The sequence below is a fragment of the Stenella coeruleoalba genome (assembly GCF_951394435.1).
Source record: "Stenella coeruleoalba genome assembly, chromosome: 20".
NCBI lineage: Eukaryota > Metazoa > Chordata > Mammalia > Artiodactyla > Delphinidae > Stenella > Stenella coeruleoalba.
Genome location: NC_137166.1, coordinates 36,350,683 through 36,373,826, shown reverse-complemented (window position 1 = coordinate 36,373,826; position 23,144 = coordinate 36,350,683). Strand labels below are relative to the sequence as shown.

Below are 23,144 nucleotides of genomic sequence, written 5' to 3'. Positions count from 1 at the left end.
CAGTAGTTGTGGCGCACGGGTTTAGTTGCTCCATGGCATGTGTGATATTCCCGGACCAGGGCTTGAACCAGTGTTCCCTGCATTGGCAGGTGGATTCTTAACCACTGCACCACCAAGGAAGTCGAGGAAAATTATTTTTTAAAACATGGAATAAAGCTCATTTTTTTGCAATTACCATATGAACTCACTGGACCCTTGTATAAATCTAAGATATCTTAATTTACCCTGGTGATCTTATTTTTAGTAATAACTAAAATTTATTTTAGTTTTTATAAGATTACTTAATCTTAGTAATCTTGGTGATCTTATTTTTCCTATATCTCAAAACATTTTGCTATAGGATTTCTCTGCTTGAAAAGGCTATATCTATGATGCCAAGATTGTTTTTACCTTTGATGGTTTAGTAACCACCACCTTTAGTAGAGAAGCACTTCACAACTTTATAGTGATACTTAATCTGAGGGTGAATCTCTAGGTATAGCTACTTGTAATAGGTCCCTACCTTTCCTTATCAAGAGTGGGAAGGGTATAAAAAGTATGTTTATAAGTCGTTACCTTTGAATCTGAGGCCTTCTAGGAGAAACTATTTTGAGAATTAAGTTTCTGAAAATATATAGTTTTTTGGCTGGTAGATGGAGAAATATAAAGCGCTAGTCTAGGTAAATGGTGTGTTAACAACAATGTATTTATTGTGTTTACAAGTATAGGTATATCTCGGAGATGTTGTGGGTTTGGTTCCAGACCACCACAATAAAGCAAATATCATGGTAAAAAGTGAGTCTCACAAACTGTTTTGGTTTCCCACTGTATATAAAAGTTATGTTTACACTATATTGTAGTCTATACAATACAGCATTATGCAATAGCATTATGTTTTTTAAAGACAATGTACATACATTAAAAAACACAAAACAAAAAACCAATTACAACAGTAACATCAAAAATCACTGATCACAGGTCACTATAACAAATATAATAATAATTTAAAAATTTGAAATATTACAAGAATTACCAAAATGTGACACAGAGACATGAAGTGAGCAAATGCTGTTGGAAAAATGGCACCAATAGACTTACTAGATGCAGGGTTGCCACAAACATTCAATTTGTAAAAAATGCAATATTTGTGAAATGCAGTAAAGCGAAGCACAATAAAGTGAGGTTTGCCTGTATGTGATTGTTATCTTCAAAATGGTTACTAAGTCTTAATTACTCCTCCTTGTTACCAAAAGGAGGAGGATTATAGAAGTAAAGATCAGTGGAAGACAGTCAAAATGTTGTTTGTCACTGCAATGGGAAACAGGAGGGAAGAAAAGAACCAGCATTTATCAAGTACTTTCTACGCACATATTGCTACTTAAGACTCAAAATAGCTTTTTAGGGTATCACTCGGTATCCTTGTTTTACAGATGAAGAAACCAGAGCTCAAAGAGGCAAAGTGACAGACTAAAAAGTCACAAGATGGGAGAGTTAGGCCCTGTATCCTGATTAGTTTGACCTCGAAGTCTTGTGCTGTTTCCACTACAGTATTCAAAATTAATATAAGGATCTTTGTACAGCTGGCCCTTGAACAACGCAGGTGCTGACCTTCTGCGCAGTCGAAAATCTGAGTATAATTTTCCTGTTAGACCTCTGTATCCGAGATTCCGCATCTGTGGATTCAACCAACTGTGTACTACCATAGTACATATTTATTGAAAAAAACCATTTATAAGTGGACTTGTGCAGTTCAAACCCATTTTGTTCAAGGGTCAACTGTATTTGATTCTCAATGTTGTGACACATTTTTCACCTGCTGCCCCTTAATGAATGACATTGATGTTTCATTGAAGGTTAGTATCACGATACAGAAACACAGTATAAAGTCACTGATGGTATTGGGTTAGCCAAAAACTTCGTTCAGATTTTTCTGTAACATCTTAAGGGAAAACCGGAACGAACTTTTTGGCTAACCCAATATTTTTTGTTCTCATTACATTTTATATGACTATAACAGTATTCCTCGTAGACTCTGACTACAAGCAAGTTTTACAACTCATGCTATATCAGTTGATTGATACTAAACCTACCTGTCTTTAGGGACAGTGTAGAAAAGTGCCTGGCACAGTGTTGTAGGTTGATAAATGAATTTAATTGGATACCATAGTCAGAGATGCCTATCTTGCCCTGACAAGCAAGCCACTTCTGTCCAAATCTGTGATTTAGACTTCATAACCTCTAGGGCTTATCATGGTCCAAAGTAATTATTTACACACTCACCAAAATTCTTTGTTTCAATACAGAATATTTATTAAGAATACATATTAACATGCTTAGATACACAAAGTAAACCACTTATACACATGCCATTCTCAGTGAACTGTAAGGAAAAAAACCATGAAGAACAAAATTAGTTGCTTTCAGATAAGTTTTTGTGTTTTATAGCTATCATACGTCCATTTGCATATTAGGAAGTTATTAGCATTGATACATAAACTTTTTCCCAATCTTACATGTAACTTCTTGGCAAGGGGAAGTTCATAAAAATTTGCATTGAAGTCTGAATGTAAATTATAGACTCTTACAAGCTTTTGAGAATAGAAATGTGATTGAAGATTTGCATTCCCAGATGCTATCTACAGCAGTTTCCTTTCAAGAAATCAAATGCTTTTCATTACCACATGATAAAAATCAGTGTTCAAATGAAAATTATTAGGGCACATTAATTCTTGGAGGGTATTATGATATAATTTTCAGTTAATATAAACAAGTAATAAATCTTAATAGAGGGTGTCAACACCAGGAATTTAAGTTTTCCAAAGACTATGCTTTCTACATGCTTGAAAATAAAATCCTATCAAGTCTAAATATATTTTGATAATTAGTTGTAGAAGTCTGTAAAAAAATTATTTAATAATAATAAATAATGACAACTACCACTTATTGAAAATTTACTCTATGCTAGGCACCAAGCTGGGTACTTTGTGTACATCATCCCATTTAATGTATACAACACCTCAAGTGAATAGTGTATTAGCTCTGTTTATAAACAAGAAAACTAAGGCTTAAGCAATTAGCTAAGTTCAAACAGCTTGTAAGTCGTGTAACCAGGAGTTTAAGGCAAGTCTGACTGCGATTCCAAAGCCAGCGTACCCAATCACTATATTGTATACCATCAGTGAAAGACCCCCTGACATGCTATAATGAGGGTGAATGGTTAATAATTTTATCTTTGATACATTCACAGAAGTATAATTTGCATCGTTAGAATAAGAAACAAGATGGATTCAAGTGGAAAACAAAAAACCCTGCTCATTTAAATATTTTTATTTACACGTGTCTTTTTCCATCATCATTATTCTAATAAGATTATAAATACGTAAACACCTTAGTACATGCAACACATTCCGCGAAGGAACAAATATGTACAGCACAATTGAAAAAAGAACCCAAATTATTGTATACAAAATGCTTTAAAAAAAGACCTTGTAACACATTCAGACCATATTTATTTGAATACTTTCCAATAATTACCAAGGGATGTATCATTTATAAATAATAAAATCGCCTGTTTTCTTCTATAAGCCAAGTTTAATATTTCAGTTAATCAAGTGAATAGCCGTTCCATTATGCACTGCTAAAGGCAAGTCACATAGCATCAAAATGAAACCGATGGGCTTCTTGTCGTTTTTCTCTATCATCTGCTTTCTGAAAAAGAATTTTAGACTAGTTTATAAATGATAGGAAAATGTCAAGAAAAGATTAATTTAAAAAGTGGTTAATTAAAAAAATAAAAGCCCTGAGCAATTAGTAGGTAAAAGGTGTGATTTTATTATGTAATAATCTTATGAAATATTTTTATAGTTTACAGTAGCTATCTTATAATGAACAATCCTCTAAATTGAATTTAAAAAACCAAAAAGAAATGTTCCTTAAAAGCTTAGTTTGTTATTTATTATTTATTTGAAAGTAGGAGTAAACATTAGATTTTGTAAGAATGGAATCAACTGTTACATTTTTCCCATTCTTAACACTGCTGAATCTAATTATATTAAAGTACATTAATTATTTTGGGGTTAACCTATTGATTTTGCATATATTTATTGATCCTCTGTTCCCAGCAAAGTATTGTGCTTGGAATTTTTTTTTTGGCTGTGCTGTGTGGCATGTGGGATCTTAGTTCCCCAACCAGGGATCGAACCTGTGCCCCCTGCAGTGGAAGCGTGGACTCTTAACCACTGGACCACCAGGGAAGTCCTATGTGCTTGAAATTTTGAGGGATTAGAAAAGACACAGTTCTGTGTCTTGTTCTCAAGGAACTTATTAAAGCCTAAAGAGAAAATAGCAAAACATACTAAATAACTATTTCAGCATAAAATGTGAAAAATGTTACCAATATTCTGAGATTACTTCTGGGTTGGCATGATGAAAGGCAAAGCTTTGAAAAGATAGTGTTTATGGAAATGAAGAGGAGGGACATTCACTACAAGATGCGGGAAGAACAGGAACAATCCTGAGAAGTCTGGCAGAAGCATGGGATATGTGAAAGTAACTGATAAGATAAAGACTGGAAAGGTGTATGGTAGAGTCACATGGAAGTACTATGTAGGCTATAGGCTGAGGGAGTTACACATTTTAGGCAGGGGGTGGTCACCAGAGGTTTTTGAGCAGAGGAGTGACATGATTAAGACTAAACTTAATGATGAGTAATCCGGCAGCAAAAGTGCTAAATGGAGAGAAGGGGAGAGAATGGAATTTGGGAGGACAGGGAGTATTTAACAAGGAGCTGAACTAAACTAAAAGCACTGGTGTAAGGAATTCAGAAGTGGAGTCAGCTGCAGAGATTGTAGGGAGGCACAATGAGGAGGGCAACTGATTAAATCTTGCAGGGAGTAAGAAAGAAGAGAGACAGCTTTAGGAAACTGGTTTTAAGTTGCTTGCAAGTGATCTAGGTAGAGGTTTCACGGTGACAGTTGGAGAGTTGGGGAGAGACCTTTAGAGAGAGATGAGGGCTGGGCATCTCTGAGGTAATAGCTCAAGCCATGATTTTAGATAAAACTGGCAGGGAAAGTATATAAAGAGGGCCTAGGGCAGACACCGTGGCAGAAAGAACAGCCAGCGTAGGTGAAAAGAGAAGTGGTCCAAGAGGTAGGTGACAAACCACAGTATCACAGACGGAGGCAGTATACAGATATGTATTTCAATCCGTATTTGTATTTAAAACTTCAGTTTTTAGCCACTGCATCATTATTATTGTAAGTCTACAATGTTTACACGGTAATTAGATCTCCTGTGAAATCAATAAAATTAATTTCCTTTCCTTCATAGGTCTAGAGCTGTGTAATATGTCATACTATGTTCTGACATTTCTAGACAAAAGTAAATAGAGTCATCTTTGATCTTACCTCTTAAGTTGCAATTTTAAAATCAACTGAATATGTAACTTTATGTTATCATTTTTTGTATGAACGGAGTGTTTTTTGAGAGACAAACCTATGAACATTTATTAGAACAATTAACATGTTCTCTTTTTCATAAGTTAAAACAGGTAACATAAAGCAGATGGTAATTTTAGTTAACAAAAATGATTATCATGAGCATCACAATCTAAAAATAATAGGTGCAAAAATGAAAACACTTTTGTGACACATAGAGCCCATTTTGGAGAACATTATTGGAACCCACTAGTTATGTAATAAATATATATTCATACACAAGTAGAAATTAGCTTTTTAAATTTATATCTAAACTATGAATAAATTTATGTGATAGCCTTTTTCTCTACTCATAAACATTATATAAAAACTACATTTTTGGAGTTTTGTTTTTAATTATTATTTAGGGTGTTATACTAAAGAACAGAAATCAGTTTAGTTTAGTACAAAGAATACCTGATAGATGGAAAAGATGTTTATCACTTTGCTACTTCCCACCTAAACTCTCTCTGCTCTAATTTTTTATAAAGAGATAGCTGTTATTCCCAGAAAAAAATGTCCATGGCCCTATCAGTAAATAATGGACACAGGCTCATTTAAGAAATGATTATTATTTTCCAGGCCATTATGAAATTACTTCTAATTAAGCTTTTTGATATGCCTGTTGATTTGGGGGTGTTCACTTTATTACTTTTGTACAGTATCAAAGTTTTAAAATACATAGTCTGATTTGCAGGAATTGCTAAGAGACATTAGTAACTCAGGGGGATGAAAAAAATTATCATTAGTAAGATGACATTACGGACAGAACTTGAAAAATCAGAAAATCTTAGTCATGTGAAAAAGTTTGAAATATAGTGTTTTTAAAGAGTAACATATTACTATTATAAAGTTAATGTTCCATTTAAATGAACAAACCTTTTCCTGCCAATGTAAAATGCCAATTATTGCCAAGATGAAAACACAGACTCCGATGAGCGCTATAGCAGTAAGCAGAACAATGTTACTTGGTGTAAGATACAGTTTGGCACTCCAGCTGTAGATGAAAAGAGAAGAATTAAAATTACACATTTTAATTTAAAAATAACAAAATATTATTGAGACCAAAAAGCAAAAAGAGCTTATTAATTAATGAATCAGTCCATTCATTCATTAATTCATTCACCTATCTATCCATTCATTATAAATAAAACAAAAGCAATTAAAATTAAGATAGGGTTAAGAATATTGACGATCCAGCAGAGTTCAGATTTTTACTCCAAGAACTGAAATAGAATAGAATTTTTGATGAGATGCTTTGCTATTTTTCTTTGCTCCTGTGAGAATTATTCTTAGGTAAACTTATCAAGGGTACTTTGGGCAATCTTAGACATTGTTTTTATGTCTTGTTTGACTTACTGAATTAGAAACCTTGAACTTTAAGGCTACATAGTCACATGATTTTTGATAAGATTTCTATATCTTATTTTTTGACCCCTGTTCACATATGTACTATGACTAAGTAAAAGAACCATATGTCCAAGTAGGTGTAGATAGATGCTTGTACAAAATGTCATGTTGGAGGGTTTACATTATTACAATGATACTGAGACTTCTTACAAAATCACTTTTAGTTTCTCAGTGTTAATGGCAATATACAAACTTTAGCATAAATAGAACTAGCTCTTTCCTCTAAAACAGTCCACATAATACAGCACTTGCAAACACTGAAAAGCCTAAAACTGAGGTCTATATTACCAACACTGTAGGTGGTTATATGTAAAGAACTTTTTGTTCTCTCTGAAAATAGATAATGGATATATTTTCATCTTAAAAGTTTAATAAAGGTAAGATTATTCTGATAAATGGCAAGCACCAACTGACTTATTTTGGGATAATTAAAATTTACTGATCCATAAGTTAGCCTCTAGTCAATAAATCTCAAAATACACCTCAAACTAAAATCAATTTGGTTTTTATTATGTACATAAATTTGAAAAGAACATTGTTTTCAGAAAGAGCAAGAGAAACGTGAAAAATGTTGAGCTTATTATGGAAGAAAGGCTATAACAAAATTTCCCAGAAATTCAAGAGTAAGAAAACCTTAAGAAACAAATACTGTTAATTAGTTGAGGTTAGCTATTCTCAGCACCTTACCTCATACATAAGAAAAGGTCCTTTCATGAGATTTTTTTGGTAGTTCCAATTTATCTATCTATCTATCTATCTATAAGTCTTTATTGAATTTGTTACAATATTGCTTCTGTTTTATGTTTTGGTTTTTTGGCCCCAAGGCATGTGGGATCTTAGCTCCCCAACCAGAGATCAAACCCGCACCCCCTGCATTGGAAGGTGAAGTCTTAACCACTGGGCCGCCAGGGAAGTCCCGGTAGTTCTAATTTAAAAATAGATTTAAAAAACCCATGAATAAAGGAATTTCGGTAAGAAAAACAATGAACAAAAGGCCAATACTGAGTTTCTTACTCAGAAGCAGTCATTCTTCTCAGTTTCTTACATATCCTTCCAGAGGTATTCTATACATACATAAACATATACGCATAGATATCTTCTTTATAAATCACAAATCATTGCTTATTATTCATAAGTGCATTTTCCTTTTATCTTTTGCTTTACCACTCTATTTTAAAAGATTATCATGATATTGCATGATATAGAAGTACTATAATTCATATAGTTTCTTGTGCAGATTCATTTTGTTATAAATTTCAAAATTTTAATAGACTCATTAAAAAAGTCTAAACTCAGACCATAACTGTTTTTTTTTTTTTCTTTGCGGTACGCGGGCCTCTCACTGCTGTGGCCTCTCCTGTTGCGGAGCACAGGCTCCGGACACGCAGGCTCAGCGGCCATGGCTCACGGGCCCAGCCGCTCCGCGGCATGTGGGATCCTCCCGGACCAGGGCACGAGCCCGTGTCCCCTGCATCAGCAGGCGGACTCTCAACCACTGCGCCACCAGGGAAGCCTATAACTGTTTTTATTGATATCTTATTTCAAGCATAATGCTGTAATAAAGTTGTTTTCTTAAGTAGTTTGGTTCTAAAGCCCATAAATCCACCATAAAATACCTCCAGGGGTGTGCTGGTAAACTGGCTCTCTGGGGGGAAAAAAACCCCTGAGTGGCACTTGCCAATTTTCATGGTGTAAACAGTCCCATCATAGCTGATTTTAACGTGATCTCCCTGAACAGAAGTGGAAAGAGATGCACACAATCAGCTCATGAGGTGGCATGAGCTGGTTCTAGCAAACCATCTAAAAATTTAATAAAGGACAATACAACCTGCACTTGTTATTTGTTGTCTTTTTGATGATGGCCATTCTGACAGGTGTGAGGTGATATCTCATTGTGGTTTCGATTTGCATTTCCCTGACGATTAGTGATGCTGAGCATCTTTTCATGTGCCTTTTGGCTACCTGTATGTCTTCTTTGGAAAAAATGTCTATTCAGATCCTCTGCCCATTTTTTAATAGATACAGTATGGGGATTCCTCAGAAAATTAAAAATAGAACTACCATATGATCCAGCAATTCTACTTCTGAGTATTTGCCCAAAGAAAATGAAAACATCAATTAGAAAAGATACACGCACCCCTATGTTCACTGTGCCATTATTTACAACAGTCAAGGTAATGGAAGCAACCTAAGTGCCCAGCAATAGATGAAGGGATAAAGAAGATGTGAGTGCTCTCCCTCTCTCTCCCCCCCCTCTACACACACACACACACACACACACACACACACACACACATTTATACATATACACATACACACAATGGAATATTGCTTGGCTATAAAAAAGAATGAAATCTTGCCATTTGCCATTTGTAACAACATGGATGGACCTAGAGAGTATCATGCTAAGTGAAAAAAGTCAAACAGAGAAAGACAAATACTGTATGATTTCACTTATATGTGGAATCTGGAAAATAAGACAAATGAACAAACATAACAAAACAGAAACAGAGTTATAGATACAGAAAATAAACAGGTGGTTGCCAGAGGGGAGAGGGATGAGGGGAGGAGACAAATGGGTGAGGGCGATTGAGAGGTACAAACTTCCAGCTGCAAAGTAAATGAGTCACGGGTATGAAATGTACAGTGTGGGGAATATAGTCAATAATTATGTAATATCTTTGGCAACAGATTGTAACCAGACTTAACCATGGTGATCATTTTGAAGTGTTTATAAACATCAAATCACTATGTTGTGTAACAGGAACTAACATAGTATTATAGGTCAGTTATATTTCCAAAAAAAGTCATAGAAAAAGAGATCAGATTTGTGGTTACCAGAGGTGAGAGGTGGGAGGTGGGAGGTGGGAGGGGGAATTGGATGAAAACAGTCAAAAGGTACAAACTTTGAATTATAAGATAAATAAGTACTAGGGGTGTAATGCACAACACGACAAACAGAATTAACACTGCCATATGTTATATATGAAATTTGTTAAGAGAGTAAATCCTAAGAGTTCTCATCACAAGGAAAAACGTATTTTTTTCTGTTTCTTTAATTTTGTATCTATGTGAGAAAATGGATGTTCACTAAACTTACTGTGATAATCATTTTTTGATGTATGTAAGTTAAATCATTATGCTGTACACCTTAAACTTACACAGTGCTGTATGTCAATTATATCACAACAAAACTGGAAGAAGAAAAAAGAACAGTACAGGCTGTATTTTGAGAAGAAATGTAATAAGCCACTAGTTACATTTTAATAGCTTATTTTTTCATATTGACATGAGAGTAGCCTTAAGGACAAGTTATATTTTTCCCAATGAAATTTAAATGTTAATGAATACCTTCACCACCTGCTTTTTGAAATAATGGAATCAACCTAGTAATTTAAAGAAAAACAAACAGAGATAAAGATTTAGAATTAAATGCTATATTATACAAGGGACATGTTTTGCTAATAAGGATAAAAATACCTACTGTTCACTGAAAAATTACTATATGCTGGGTACTGTGTTAAGCATATTTCATCCTCATTCTTGTAAGGTAGGTATTTTATCTCCCAATTTCTACAGAGCAGAAATTGACCCTCAGAGAGAACAAAGGACTAGCTTCCAATCTCAGTCAGCTAGCAGTGGATCCGAGTTTCTAGCCTGGGTCCGCTGAACTTCAAAATTTGTGCCTAACAACTGTGGGATATATACCACTTCTCAAAGCATTTGCTAAAAAAGATCATTGCTTATAAAGTTCAGCAGCCTGAAATTTTAGAATTTATGGCCAGTAAACTGAAGACCAGTTTATTTAAGCAGAATATGTATAAGTCCCTAGTTAGTTAACCTGCTGTTTTTCTAATAAGGTTTAGTTTGTTCTTCGTGAAAAATGTCAGGGACCTTTTGTGTAGGTATGTTTAGGCATTTAAAGTTTGCTGTAAGCAAATTAAGTCATGACACTCATGGGAACACAGCAGGAATAGAGAAAGTTTTTAAAAGATATAACTATGATTCAGAGTTGACAGTATTTTTACCAAATTCAGTTCAAGCAAGGACATTACCTTCGAGGAACATCGTGAGGATATGGAATGACAATTAGCTGAGAATTTGGAATGATTGCGGTCCATTCTTGTTTCCGTATAGACTGGAAAAAGAATTTAAGAACATTTAACATTCAGTACACTTTAAAGACACAATAATTATTCTAAATAAATAAGAAAAAGCTTAAGTACTCTTTGATTAACTGAAATCCTAGGTATGGATTAAGCTGAATTTACATATATTAGGCCCCAAATAGGACTCCTATCGGCAAAAATTTCTCCATCTTTTCAGGGAAGGATTATATTTCTGTCTCATGGATTCATTAATTTATTGAACACACTTATGTAGCAGGCACTGTTCAAGGTGCTATGAACAAATGCTGCTTTGGAGCTAAAATTCAAGTTGAGGTAGAGTCTGACAATAAACAAAATAAAAATATTTGGTATGTTAGATGGTGAAAATGATAAGGAGAAAAAGCAGGGAAGAGGAGGGGCAGGAAGTCTTAAGGTTTATTTCTTCAAATTATAATGTGCTCTGTGTAAGATAAGCTTTGATTGGTCACTACCAATGAATTTTAAAAATTCTTTAAATGGAATAAAAATATTTTAATTCAAATATTTGAATAATAAATATTTAAAAATAGATTAATTATATTTTTTTTACTCACCTTCTCTCCAGATGGACGGGGAATACCAACATAAAGATGATCAAGAAAATTTGCACTTCGACCTAAACCAAGTACATTGTATGGCAGTTGGAGAGCTAAATGTGCCGACTGGCTAAGTTGTCCAGCTAAATTTATTAAAAGAAAGAAAAAAGAACAATACATCTTTGGAGACATTGCTCTCATCAAACATTAAAGTGATAAATGTTACAAGTTTAGGTGCTAGAACTTATCTTTAAGCATAAAAAGGTGAAATGAAATGCCCAGTTCATTATATTAATGATTCATTTTTTAAACAGTAAGAGAGATAATTCACATCTCATAAACATCACCTATTTAAAGTATACAGTTAAGTGGTTTTGAGTATATTCAAAAAGGTGTTGAGCTGTAAGCACAATCATATTTTAAAACATTTTCATCACCCAAAAAAGAAACTCCATACCCATTAGCAGTTATTCCTATTTCTAAGCCCTACACTTCCAGATACAGGTAACCACTAATCTACTTTCTTTATAGATTTGCCTATCCTGGAGATTCATATAAATGCAATCAAGCAATGTGTGCTCTTTTTATGAATAATGCTGCTGTAAACATTCACATACAAGTTTCTGTGTCAACTTATGTTTTCCGAAATGGCTGTATCATTCTACATTCCCAACATTAATAGTTGAGGGTTCCAGTTTTTCCAAATTCTAACACTTTATCTTTTTTTTTTTTTTTTGGTATGCGGGCCTCTCACTGTTGTGGCCTCTCCCGTTGCAGAGCACAGGCTCCAGATGCGCAGGCTCAGCGGCCATGGCTCACCGGCCCAGCCGCTCCGTGGCATGTGGGATCTCCTCGGACTGGGGCACGAACCCATGTCCCCTGCATCGGCAGGTGGACTCTCAACAACTGCGCCACCAGGGAAGCCCTGTCTAACTTTTTGATCATAGCCATTCTAGTGGTTATGAACTGGTATGTCATTGTGGCTTTCATTTACATTTACCTAATAACTAATGATGTTGAGCTTTCTTTTCATGTGCTTATTGGCCATTTTTGTAGCTTCCTTTTTAGGTCTTAAGGTTGGTAGCGAGTGGTCTCTTCTTTCATTCTGGATTTTAGTAATTTGAGTCTTCTCTTTTTCTTGATCAGTCTAGCTAAAGGTTTGTACATTTTGTTAATCTTTAAAAAACCCAAATTTTGGTCCAACTGGTTTTTCTCTATGATTTTCTACTCCCTACTTATTTCCTCTCACTATGTCCTGTCTTCTGCTTGCTTTGGGTTTAGTTTGCTGTTTTTTTTCTAGCTTCTTGAGGTAGAAAGTTAGGTTATTGATTTCAGATTGTTGTTATTCCTTAATATAGGCATTTGCAACAATAAATTTTCCTCTAAGAACTGTTTTTCCCTCTAAGAACTCCATATATTTTGGAAGGTTGTGTTTCTGTTTTCATTCACCTAAAGTATTTTCTTAGTTTCTCTTGTGATTTCTTCTTTGACCCATTGGGTTTTTAGGACTGTGTTGTTTCATTTCCAGATATTTTTGAATTTCTAAATTGTTATTGATTTCTAATTATCATCCCGTTGCAGTTGGGGAACATACTTGGGATGATTTCAATATTTTTAACTTATTGAGGCTTGTTTTATGACCTAGCATATGGTCTGTCTTGGAGAATGTTCCATGTGTGCTTGAGAAGAATGCATATTCTGCCGTTGTTGGGTGGAGTGTTCTATACAAGTCTGTTAGGTTTAGTTGGTTTATAGTGTCATTATCTCTTCTTTATTGATATTTTTGCTAAGTTGTTTGATACATTACTGAAAGTATTAAAATTGGGGTAATAAAGCCTCCAATTTCTCTCTTCATGTATCTTGGGGGCTCTGTTGTTAGGTGTGTATGTCTTTGTAGTTGTTACATCTTCCACATGGATTGACCTTTTTATTATCATTATAAAATGTCCTTCTTTGTCTCTAGTAACAATTTTTGTCTTAAAGCCCTAGTTTTATCTGATATTAGAATGGTCACTCCAGCTCTCCTTTGGTTACTCTTTGCATGGTATAATTTACACCCCCCCTTTTTTAAATTTCAACTTATTTGTATCGTTGAATCTAAAGTGTTTCTCTTGCAGATAGCACCTAGTTGAGTCATATTATATTAGCCATTCTGACAATCTCTCTGCCTTTTGATAGGAGTGTTTATTCCATTTACATTCAATGTAATTACTGATAAGGTAGGACTTTTGCCTGCCATTTGCTATTGGTTTTCTATATGTCTTTTTAATTGTTCTGTTCCTCCATTGCTGCTTTAATTCCATAGTTTCTTTTATTATATATTTTCTGAGCTATTTTCTTAGTGGTTGCCTGTGGATTGCAATTAGCATATTAACTTAACAAAATAACAATACCTAGCACATACAACTTTCCTCCAAAATCCTCCCTCCCTTGTAATACTGTTATTATACAAATTATATTTTTATATATTATCAGCCCGTTGACACAAATTTATAATTATTACTTTATGTAGTTGTTCCGTAAATCACCTAGGAAATAAGAGGAACTATTTGACAGAAATACATAAACCATATTTTATACTTATCTATAGTTTTACAGGTGTTTTTTACTTGTTTGTGTGGATTCAAGTTATTGTCTAGTAGTCCTCTCAGTTCAGCCTTAAGGGCTCCCTTTAGTATTCTTTTTATTTTTCTTTTCTTTTTTTTGCGGTACGCGGGCCTCTCACTGTTGTGGCATCTCCCGTTGCGGAGCACAGGCTCCAGACGTGCAGGCTCAGTGGCCATGGCTCATGGACCCAGACGCCCTGCGGCATGTGGGATCTTCCCGGACCAGGGCACGAACCCGTGTCCCCTGCATTGGCAGGCAGACTCTCAACCACTGCGCCACCAGGGAAGCCCAAGTGTGAACTCTTTGAGTTACTCTGAGTTTGTTGAGTTTCTATGTGCAGATTAGTGTTTTTCATCATATTTGGATGGTTTCAGCCATTCTTTCTTTAGATATACATTCTGCCCCTTTCTTTATCTCTTTTTCTTCTAAGACTCGCTTTATGCATATGATGGTATGATTGATGGTGGCTCCACAGGTTCTGAGGTTGTTCATTTTTCTTTCTGTATACTCTCAATTGACCTATATTCAAGTTTGCTGATTCTTTTGCCAGCTCAAATCTGTTGTTGAGCACTCTACAGAATTTTTCATTTCAGTTACTGTACTTTCAACTCCAGAATTTCCATTTGATTCTTAAAATGATCTTTACTTCTTCAATTATATCTTCTATTAGTGGGACACAGTTGTAATACTTACCTTTACTTTTTTAATCCTAGTTTCCTTTAGGTCTTTGAACATGTTTATAATAGCCAATTTATAGGTTCTGTTAACTAAGTCCAACACCACTGGGCACATTTTCTGTTGTTTGCTTTTTTAAAAAAAATGTGTATGTGGCATACTTTCCTGTTTCTTTGCATGTTTTATAGTGTTTTTTGGTTGTTGTTGGAAAGTGGACTTCTTAGATAATATAACAGCTATGGTATCTCCCTCTAAGGGTTTGATGGTCTTTCTTTTTGATATTGTTGTTGCTCATTTGTTTAGTGACTTTCCTAGATGGATTCTATAGATTCTGTATTCCCTACAGTGCCTGCCACAAAGTTCTTTTATTTTCTTATTTTTAAAGTTCTTGTTCTAAGCCTGGTTTCCGAGGAGGCATACATGGCTCAGTATAACTCAGTGGTCAGCTAATGATTGGCCATTAGATTTCCTTAAATATCTTGTCTATATATCTTCCAAACTTTGTCAGTGGGATTTGTGTGTGAAGATATGCCTTCAAACTTCAGGCACTTTACAAGATAGCCTTACCTTTCATTTCTTGCTTGAGCAGAGCCTCGAGGTAGCACACTCAAGCTAAGTATCTGAATGAGGTATTTTCCTTTCTAGGCATGTTCTTAGCCATGTAAGATGTCCAAGAATATATTTTAGCCTTTCAAAGTTGCCTGTGGCTGTCTGGTGCCTCAGGGCTTCCTTTTATGTTTTGGCCAGGCTCTTGTTCACTACACCTGGGATTTTTCCAACAGACTGTTGTTTTGGGTAATGTCTTGGAGGAATAGGGCTTTTCTTTTTCCTGCTGGGTTGAACTCTGAGTCAAATCAAATAGCCCCAACATCCTGAGAAGGGATTTTCCAAGGAGTTGCTCGTTTAGACGCATATTGACAGTGCTATAGAGATGGGAATTTTAATGGACTCCAAAGTTCCATCCTGTCCAGTGACTGTGAGGCTACTAGCTATTCATGGCTGCTGCACCATTCAGCAGAGAGGGGAGGTGGGATGTAAACAGCCCCAAGTTAAAATGCCACAGACTCTGTTGTCTTAAGTATCAGGAGTTCCTCTTGGATAGACAATGCTCAGAACATTCTGTGGCTTTGGTTAATTTCCAGAGTTCTGAAATGGTTAATGTTAGTTGTTAGGCCAGTACTTTTTGTTTGTTTGTCTGTTTGTTTTATGGGGAGGGAGGGGACAGCAGGTTCATGAAGTCCTCACACTGACATTCCAAAAATCAATCTCTCTCTATCATGGTTCACTTTAAAAGACGGTATTTATTTGCTAGGTATTTGCTACATAATTAAACAGAATATTTAAATATTAACAGGGTTAGGGACTTCCCTGGAGGTCCAGGGCTGGGACTCTGCACTCCCAGTGCGGGGGGCCCAGGTTCAATCCCTGGTCACGGAACTAGATCCCACATGCCGCAACTAAAAGGTCCTGCCCATGGTGACAAGGATCCCACGTGCTGCAACTGAGATCTGGCACAGCCAAATTAAAAAAAAAAAAAATTACAGGGTTAGTTAATACCTAAACATTTTAATATTCAGTGGGACTCTGCTAAACATCTACTAATGTTACCCAGATATATGACATCATTGGAAAGTATATATACCTGATTTTTTATACAATTCTTACATTAGTAAGAGAAAAGTATAATGAAAAGGAACACTGAATTTAGGGATAGGCGCTCTTAATACAGTTAAACTATGTATGTAAAACTGTAAAGCTGCATGGGCTACAGAATTAGTTTGTCTCATAGACTTGTGCTGATTGAATGATAATGCTTAAAAGAGTGCCTAAGAGACAGTAAATGTTGTTAAACTAAATGTTAAATATGGCAGAAGCAAGAACTACAATCCTGCAGCCTGTGGAACAAAAACCACATTCACAGAAAGACAGAAAAGACGAAAAGGCAGAGGGCTATGTACCAGATGAAGGAACAAGATAAAACCCCAGAAAAACAACTAAATGAAGTGGAGATAGGCAACCTTCCAGAAAAAGAATTCAGAATAATGATAGTGAAGATGATCCAGGACCTCGAAAAAACAACGGAGACAAAGATTGAGAAAATGCAAGAAATGTTTAACAAAGACCTAGAAGAGTTAAAGAACAAACAAAAAGCGATGAACAATACAGTAACTGAAATGAAAACTACACTAGAAGGAACCAATACCAGAATAACTGAGGCAGAGGAACGGATATGTGACCTAGAAGACAGAATGGTGGAATTCACTGCTGCAGAACAAAACAAAGAATGAAAAGAAATGAAGACAGCCTAAGAGACCTCTGGGACAACATTAAATGCAACAACACTTGCATTATAGGGGTCGTAGAAGGAGAAGAGAGAGAGAAAGGACCTGAGAAAATATTTGAAGTGATTATAGTCGAAAACTTCCCTAACATGGGAAAGGAAATAGCCACCCAAGTCCAGGAAGTGCAGCGAGCCCCATACGGGATAAACCTAAGGAGAAACATGCCGAGACACATAGTAATCAAATTGGCAAAAATTAAAGACAAAGAAAAATTATTGAAAGCAGCAAGGGAAAAAGGACAAATAACATACAAGGGAACTCCCATAAGGTTAACAGCTGATTTCTCAGCAGAAACTCTGCAAGCCAGAAAGGAGTGGCATGATATACTTAAAGTGATGAAAGGGAAGAACCTACAACCAAGATTACTCTACCCGGCAAGGATCTCATTCAGATTCGATGGAGAAATCAAAAGCTTTACAGACAAGCAAAAGCTAAGAGAATTCAGCACCACCAAACCAGCTCTACAACAAATGATAAAGGAACTTCTCTGAGTGGGAAACAACAGAGAAGAAAAGGACCTACAAAAACAAACCCAGAACAATTAAGAAAATGGTCATAGGAACATACGTATCGATAATTACCTTAAACGTGAATGGATTAAATGCTCCAACCAAAAGACATAGGCTTGCTGAATGGATAAAAAAACAAGATCCATATATACACTGTCTACTAGAGACCCACTTCAGACCTAGGGACACATAAAGACTGAAAGTGAGGGGACGGAAAAAAGATATTCCATGCAAATGGAAATCAAAAGAAAGTTGGAGTAGCAATACTCATATCAGTAAAACAGACTTTAAAATAAAGAATGTTACAAGAGACAAGGAAGGACACTACATAATGATCAAGGGATCAATCCAAGAAGAATATATAACAATTATAAATATATATGCACCCAACACAGGAGCACCTCAATACATAAGGCAACTGCTAACAGCTATAAAAGAGGAAATCAACAGTAACACAATAATAGTGGGGGACTTTAACACTTCACTTACACCAATGGACAGATCATGCAAAATGAAAATAAATAAGGAAACAGAAGCTTTAAATGACACAAAAGACCAGATAGATTTAATTGATATTTATAGGACACTCCATCCAAAAACAGCAGATTACACTTTCTTCTCAAGTGCGCATGGAACATTCTCCAGGATAGATCGCATCCTGGGTCACAAATCAAGCCTCAGTAAATTTAAGAAAATTGAAATCATATCAAGCATCTTTTCTGACCACAACGCTATCAGATTAGAAATGAATTACAAGGAAAAAAACACAAACACGTGGAGGCTAAACAATACGTTACTACATAACCAAGAGATCACTGAAGAAATCGAAGAGGAAATCAAAAAATACCTAGAGATAAATGACAATGAAAACACGATGATCCAAAACCTATGAGATGCAGCAAAAGCAGTTCTAAGAGGGAAGTTTATAGCTATACAAGCTTACCTCAAGAAACAAGAAAAATCTCAAATAAACAACCTAACCTTACACCTAAAGGAACTAGAGAAAGAACAAACAAAACCCAAAGTTAGCAGAAGAAATCATAAAGATCAGAGCAGAAATAAATGAAATAGAAACAAAGAAAACAATAGCAAAGATCAATAAAACTAAAAGCTGGTTCTTTGAGAAGATAAACAAAATTGATAAACCATTAGCCAGACTCATCAAGAAAAAGAGGGAGAGGACTTAAATCAATAAAATTAGAAATGCAAAAGAAGTTACAACAGACACGGCAGAAATACAAAGCATCCTAAGAGACTACTACAAGCAACTCTATGCCAATAAAATGGACAACCTGGAAGAAATGGACAAATTCTTAGAAAGGTATAACCTTCGAAGACTGAACCAGGAAGAAATAGAAAATATGAACAGAACAATCACAAGTGATGAAATTGAAACTGTGGTGAAAAATCTTCCAACAAACAAAAGTCCAGGACCAGATGGCTTCACAGGTGAATTCTATGAAACATTTAGAGAAGCGCTAACACCCATCCTTCTCAAACTCTTCCAAAAAATTGCAGAGGAAGGAACACTCCGAAACTCATTCTATGAGGCCACCATCACCCTGATACCAAAACCAGACAAAGATACTACAAAAATAGAAAATTACAGAACAATATCACTGATGAATATAGATGCAAAAATCCTCAATAAAATACTAGCAAACAGAAACCAACAACACATTAAAAGGATCATACACCATGATCAAGTGGGATTTATCCCAGAGATGCAAGGATTCTACAATACATGCAAATCAATCAATGTGATACACCATACAGACAAATTGAAGAATAAAAACCATATGATCATCTCAAGAGATGCAGAAAAAGCTTTTGACAAAATTCAACACCGATTTATGATAAAAACTCTCCAGAAAGTGGGTATAGAGGGAACCTACCTCAACATAATAAAGGCCATATACGACAAACCCACAGCAAACATCACTCTCAATGGTGAAAAACTGAAAGCATTTCCTCTAAGATCAGGAACAAGACAAGGATGTCCACTCTCACCACTATTACTCAACATAGTTTTGGAAGTCCTAGACACGGCAATAAGAAAAAGAAATAAAAGGAATACAAATTGGAAAAGAAGTAAAGCTGTCACTGTTTGCAGATGACGTGATACTATATATAGAGAATCCTAAAGATGCCACCAGAAAAGTACTAGAGCTAATCAATGAATCTGGTAAAGTTGCAGGATACAAAATTAATGCACAGGAATCTCTTGCATTCCTATACACTAATGATGAAAAATCTGAAAGAGAAATTAAGGAAATACTCCCATTTACCACTGCAACAAAAAGAATAAAATACCTAGGAATAAACCTACCTAGGGAGAGAAAAGACCTGCATGCAGAAAACTATAAGACACTGATGAAAGAAATTAAAGATGATATCAACAGATGGAGAGATATACCATTTTCTTGGATTGGAAGAATCAATATTGTGAAAATGACTATACTACCCAAAGCAATCTACAGATTCAATGCAATCCCTATCAAATTACCAATGGCATTTTTAACAGAACTAAAACAAAAAGTCTTAAAATTTTTATGGAGACACAAAAGACCCCGAATAGCCAAAGCAGTCTTGAGGGAAAAAAATGGAGCTGGAGGAATCAGACTCCCTGACTTCAGACTATACTACAAAGCTACAGTAATCAAGACAGTATCGTACTGGCACAGAAACAGAAATATAGATCAATGGAACAGGATAGAAAGCCCAGAGATAAACTCATGCACCTATGGTCAACTAATCTATGACAAAGGAGGCAAGGATATACAATGGAGAAATAAGTGGCGCTGGGAAAACTGGACAACTTCATGTAAAAGGATGAAATTAGAACACTCCCTGACACCATGCACAACAATAAACTCAAAATGGATTAGAGACCTAAATATAAGACCGGGCACTATAAAACTCTTAGAGGAAAACATAGGAAGAATAGTCTTTGGCATAAATCACAGCAAGATATTTTTTGATCCCCCTTCTAGAGTAATGGAAATAAAACCAAAAATAAACAAATGGGACCTAATGAAACTTGAAAGCTTTTGCACAGCAAAGGAAACCATAAACAAGACGAAAAGACAACCCTCAGAATGCGAGAAAATATTTGCAAATGAATCCTCGGACAAAGGATTAATCTCCAAAATATATAAACAGCTCATGTAGCTCAATAATAAAAAAACAAACAACCCAATCCAAAAATGGGCAGAAGACCTAAATAGACTTTTCTCCGAAGACGACATACAGATGGCCAAGAAGCACATGAAAAGCTGCTCAACATCACTAATTATTAGAGAAATGCAAATCAAAATTACAATGAGGTATCACCTCACACCAGTTAGAATGGGCATCATCAGAAAATCTACAAACAACAAATGCTGGAGAGGGTGTGGAGAAAAGGGAACCCTCTTTCACTGTTGGTGGGAATGTAAATTGATACAGCCACTATGCAGAACAGTATGGAGGCTCCTTAAAAAACTAAAAATAGAATTACCATATGACCCAGCAATCCCACTACTGGGCATATACCCAGAGAAAACCATAATTCAGAAAGACACATGCACCCCAATGTTCACTGCAGCACTATTTACAATGGCCAGGTCATGGAAGCAACCTAAATGCCCATCGACAGACGAATGGATAAAGAAGATGTGGAACATATATACGATGGAATATTACTCAGCCACAAAAAGGAACGAAATTGGGTCATTTGTAGAGACATGGATGGATCTAGAGACTGTCATACAGAGTGAAGTAAGTCAGAAAGAGAAAAACAAATATCGTATATTAACACATATATGTGGAACCTAGGAAATGGTACAGATGAACCAGTTTGCAGAGCAGAAATTGAGATACAGGAGTAGAGAACAAACGTATAGACACTAAGGGGGGAAAGCAGTGGGGGGTGGGGGGGGTGGTGTGATGTATTGGGAGACTGGGATTGACATGTATTCACTGATGTGTATAAAATGGATGACTAATGAGAAAAAAGAAAAAAGTTAACAACAAAAAAACCCCAGAGCTCCTGATTTTTCTTCCAATACCTGCTCCATTTCAGTTATGGCAACTCCATCTTTCTACTTGCTCTGGCCAGTAACACTATAGTTACAGTACTTTTTCCCCCTCATATCCTCTACCCAGTCTGCCAAAAAATCAAATATATATCCACAATCCCAAAATATCCACAATCCCAACATTTCTACCTGCATGAGTATTACCGTGGTCAAAGCCACCATCATTTCAAGCCATAATTTTACTAGCTTTCTAATTAGGTTCCCTGCTTTAGCTCTTGCTCTTCCTATAGTCTACTGTTTTACTCAGTTTACACTCCATGCCCTCATTTAACTCAGATTTCATCTTCTACTCCTTAACCCCCTTCTTTCATTCTACTCCAAGACACTGGTCTCTCCACTGTTCCTTGGAAATTCCAGGAATGCTTATACCTTAAGGCTTCTGCTCTGGCTTTCTCCTCTACATGGAGTATTTTTCAAAAGTTAACTATATGTATGACTCCCTTATATCCTTCAAATCTTTGTTCAAATGACATTTTCTCAGAGAGGGCCACTCTGACCACCCTACATAAAACTGCTAACTCCTTCTGTATCTTTCTTACCCTGCTTTATTCCCCACCCCCACAGTAGATATCACCTCCTAACCATGACATAGTATTAAACAACTCACTTATTATGTTTATTACCTCTTTTCACCTACTAGAATGTAATCTCTATGAGGGCTGAGAAATTGGTCTGTTTTTTTCACCTCTATATTATAAGAGCCTAGAATAGGCCTGTCGTATATTAGGCACTCAGTACATATTTGTTCAATGAATGAATGAGTAAATGAAAGAACTTCTATCCTACAAATGTGTCAGACCTGAGACTTGTAACATATTCCAATTCAAAAATACTGTATCAATTTATACCACATAGATACCAGTACAGAAAGACAGTCTACCCAAAGGTAAAGTATCAGTTATATATAAGAATTCTGAACAATTTATAATACATACATAAAAGACATTTGTGACATCAATTATCCTCACTTTATTATGAGGAAATCAAGAGGTCAAACAATTTGGCCAAAACCACATTTTTTTTTTTTTTTGCGGTGCGCGGGCCTCTCACTGTTGTGGCCTCTCCCGTTGCAGAGCACAGGCTCTGGACGCGCAGGCTCAGCGGCCATGGCTCACGGGCCCAGCCGCTCCGTGGCATGTGGGATCTTCCCGGACCGAGGCACGAACCCGTGTCCCCTGCATAGGCAGGCGGACTCTCAACCACTGCACCACCAGGGAAGCCCTGGGATTTTCATTTTGGTAGCTTAATTCCAAATGCCACATCCTTCATCATTACCTGTGATCCTTTTTTTTTCAGTTGAAAAAGAAGTGTGATATTTGTCTTATTGCTCTATAAAAAGGACTTCTAATGACAGAATACCATTTCCTCCCCTCCCCACCAATGTC

The 23,144-nt window shown here is 35.9% G+C and overlaps 1 protein-coding gene across 1 annotated transcript in view; it reads right to left on the bottom strand.

Annotated features, from left to right (window-relative positions):
- Window positions 1-1,971: 1,971 nt before the first annotated feature.
- The window catches only part of ITFG1 (integrin alpha FG-GAP repeat containing 1), a 236,527-nt gene continuing 215,354 nt past the window's right edge, over window positions 1,972-23,144 (bottom strand). The window contains exons 15-18 of the mRNA XM_079906277.1: window positions 11,566-11,690; window positions 10,919-11,001; window positions 6,333-6,450; window positions 1,972-3,687 (exon numbers count right to left, since the gene is read on the bottom strand). Of these exons, the coding sequence (XP_079762403.1) occupies window positions 3,628-3,687; window positions 6,333-6,450; window positions 10,919-11,001; window positions 11,566-11,690 (386 nt within the window). The 3' untranslated portion in view covers window positions 1,972-3,627. The remainder of the gene's footprint in view (window positions 3,688-6,332; window positions 6,451-10,918; window positions 11,002-11,565; window positions 11,691-23,144) is intronic.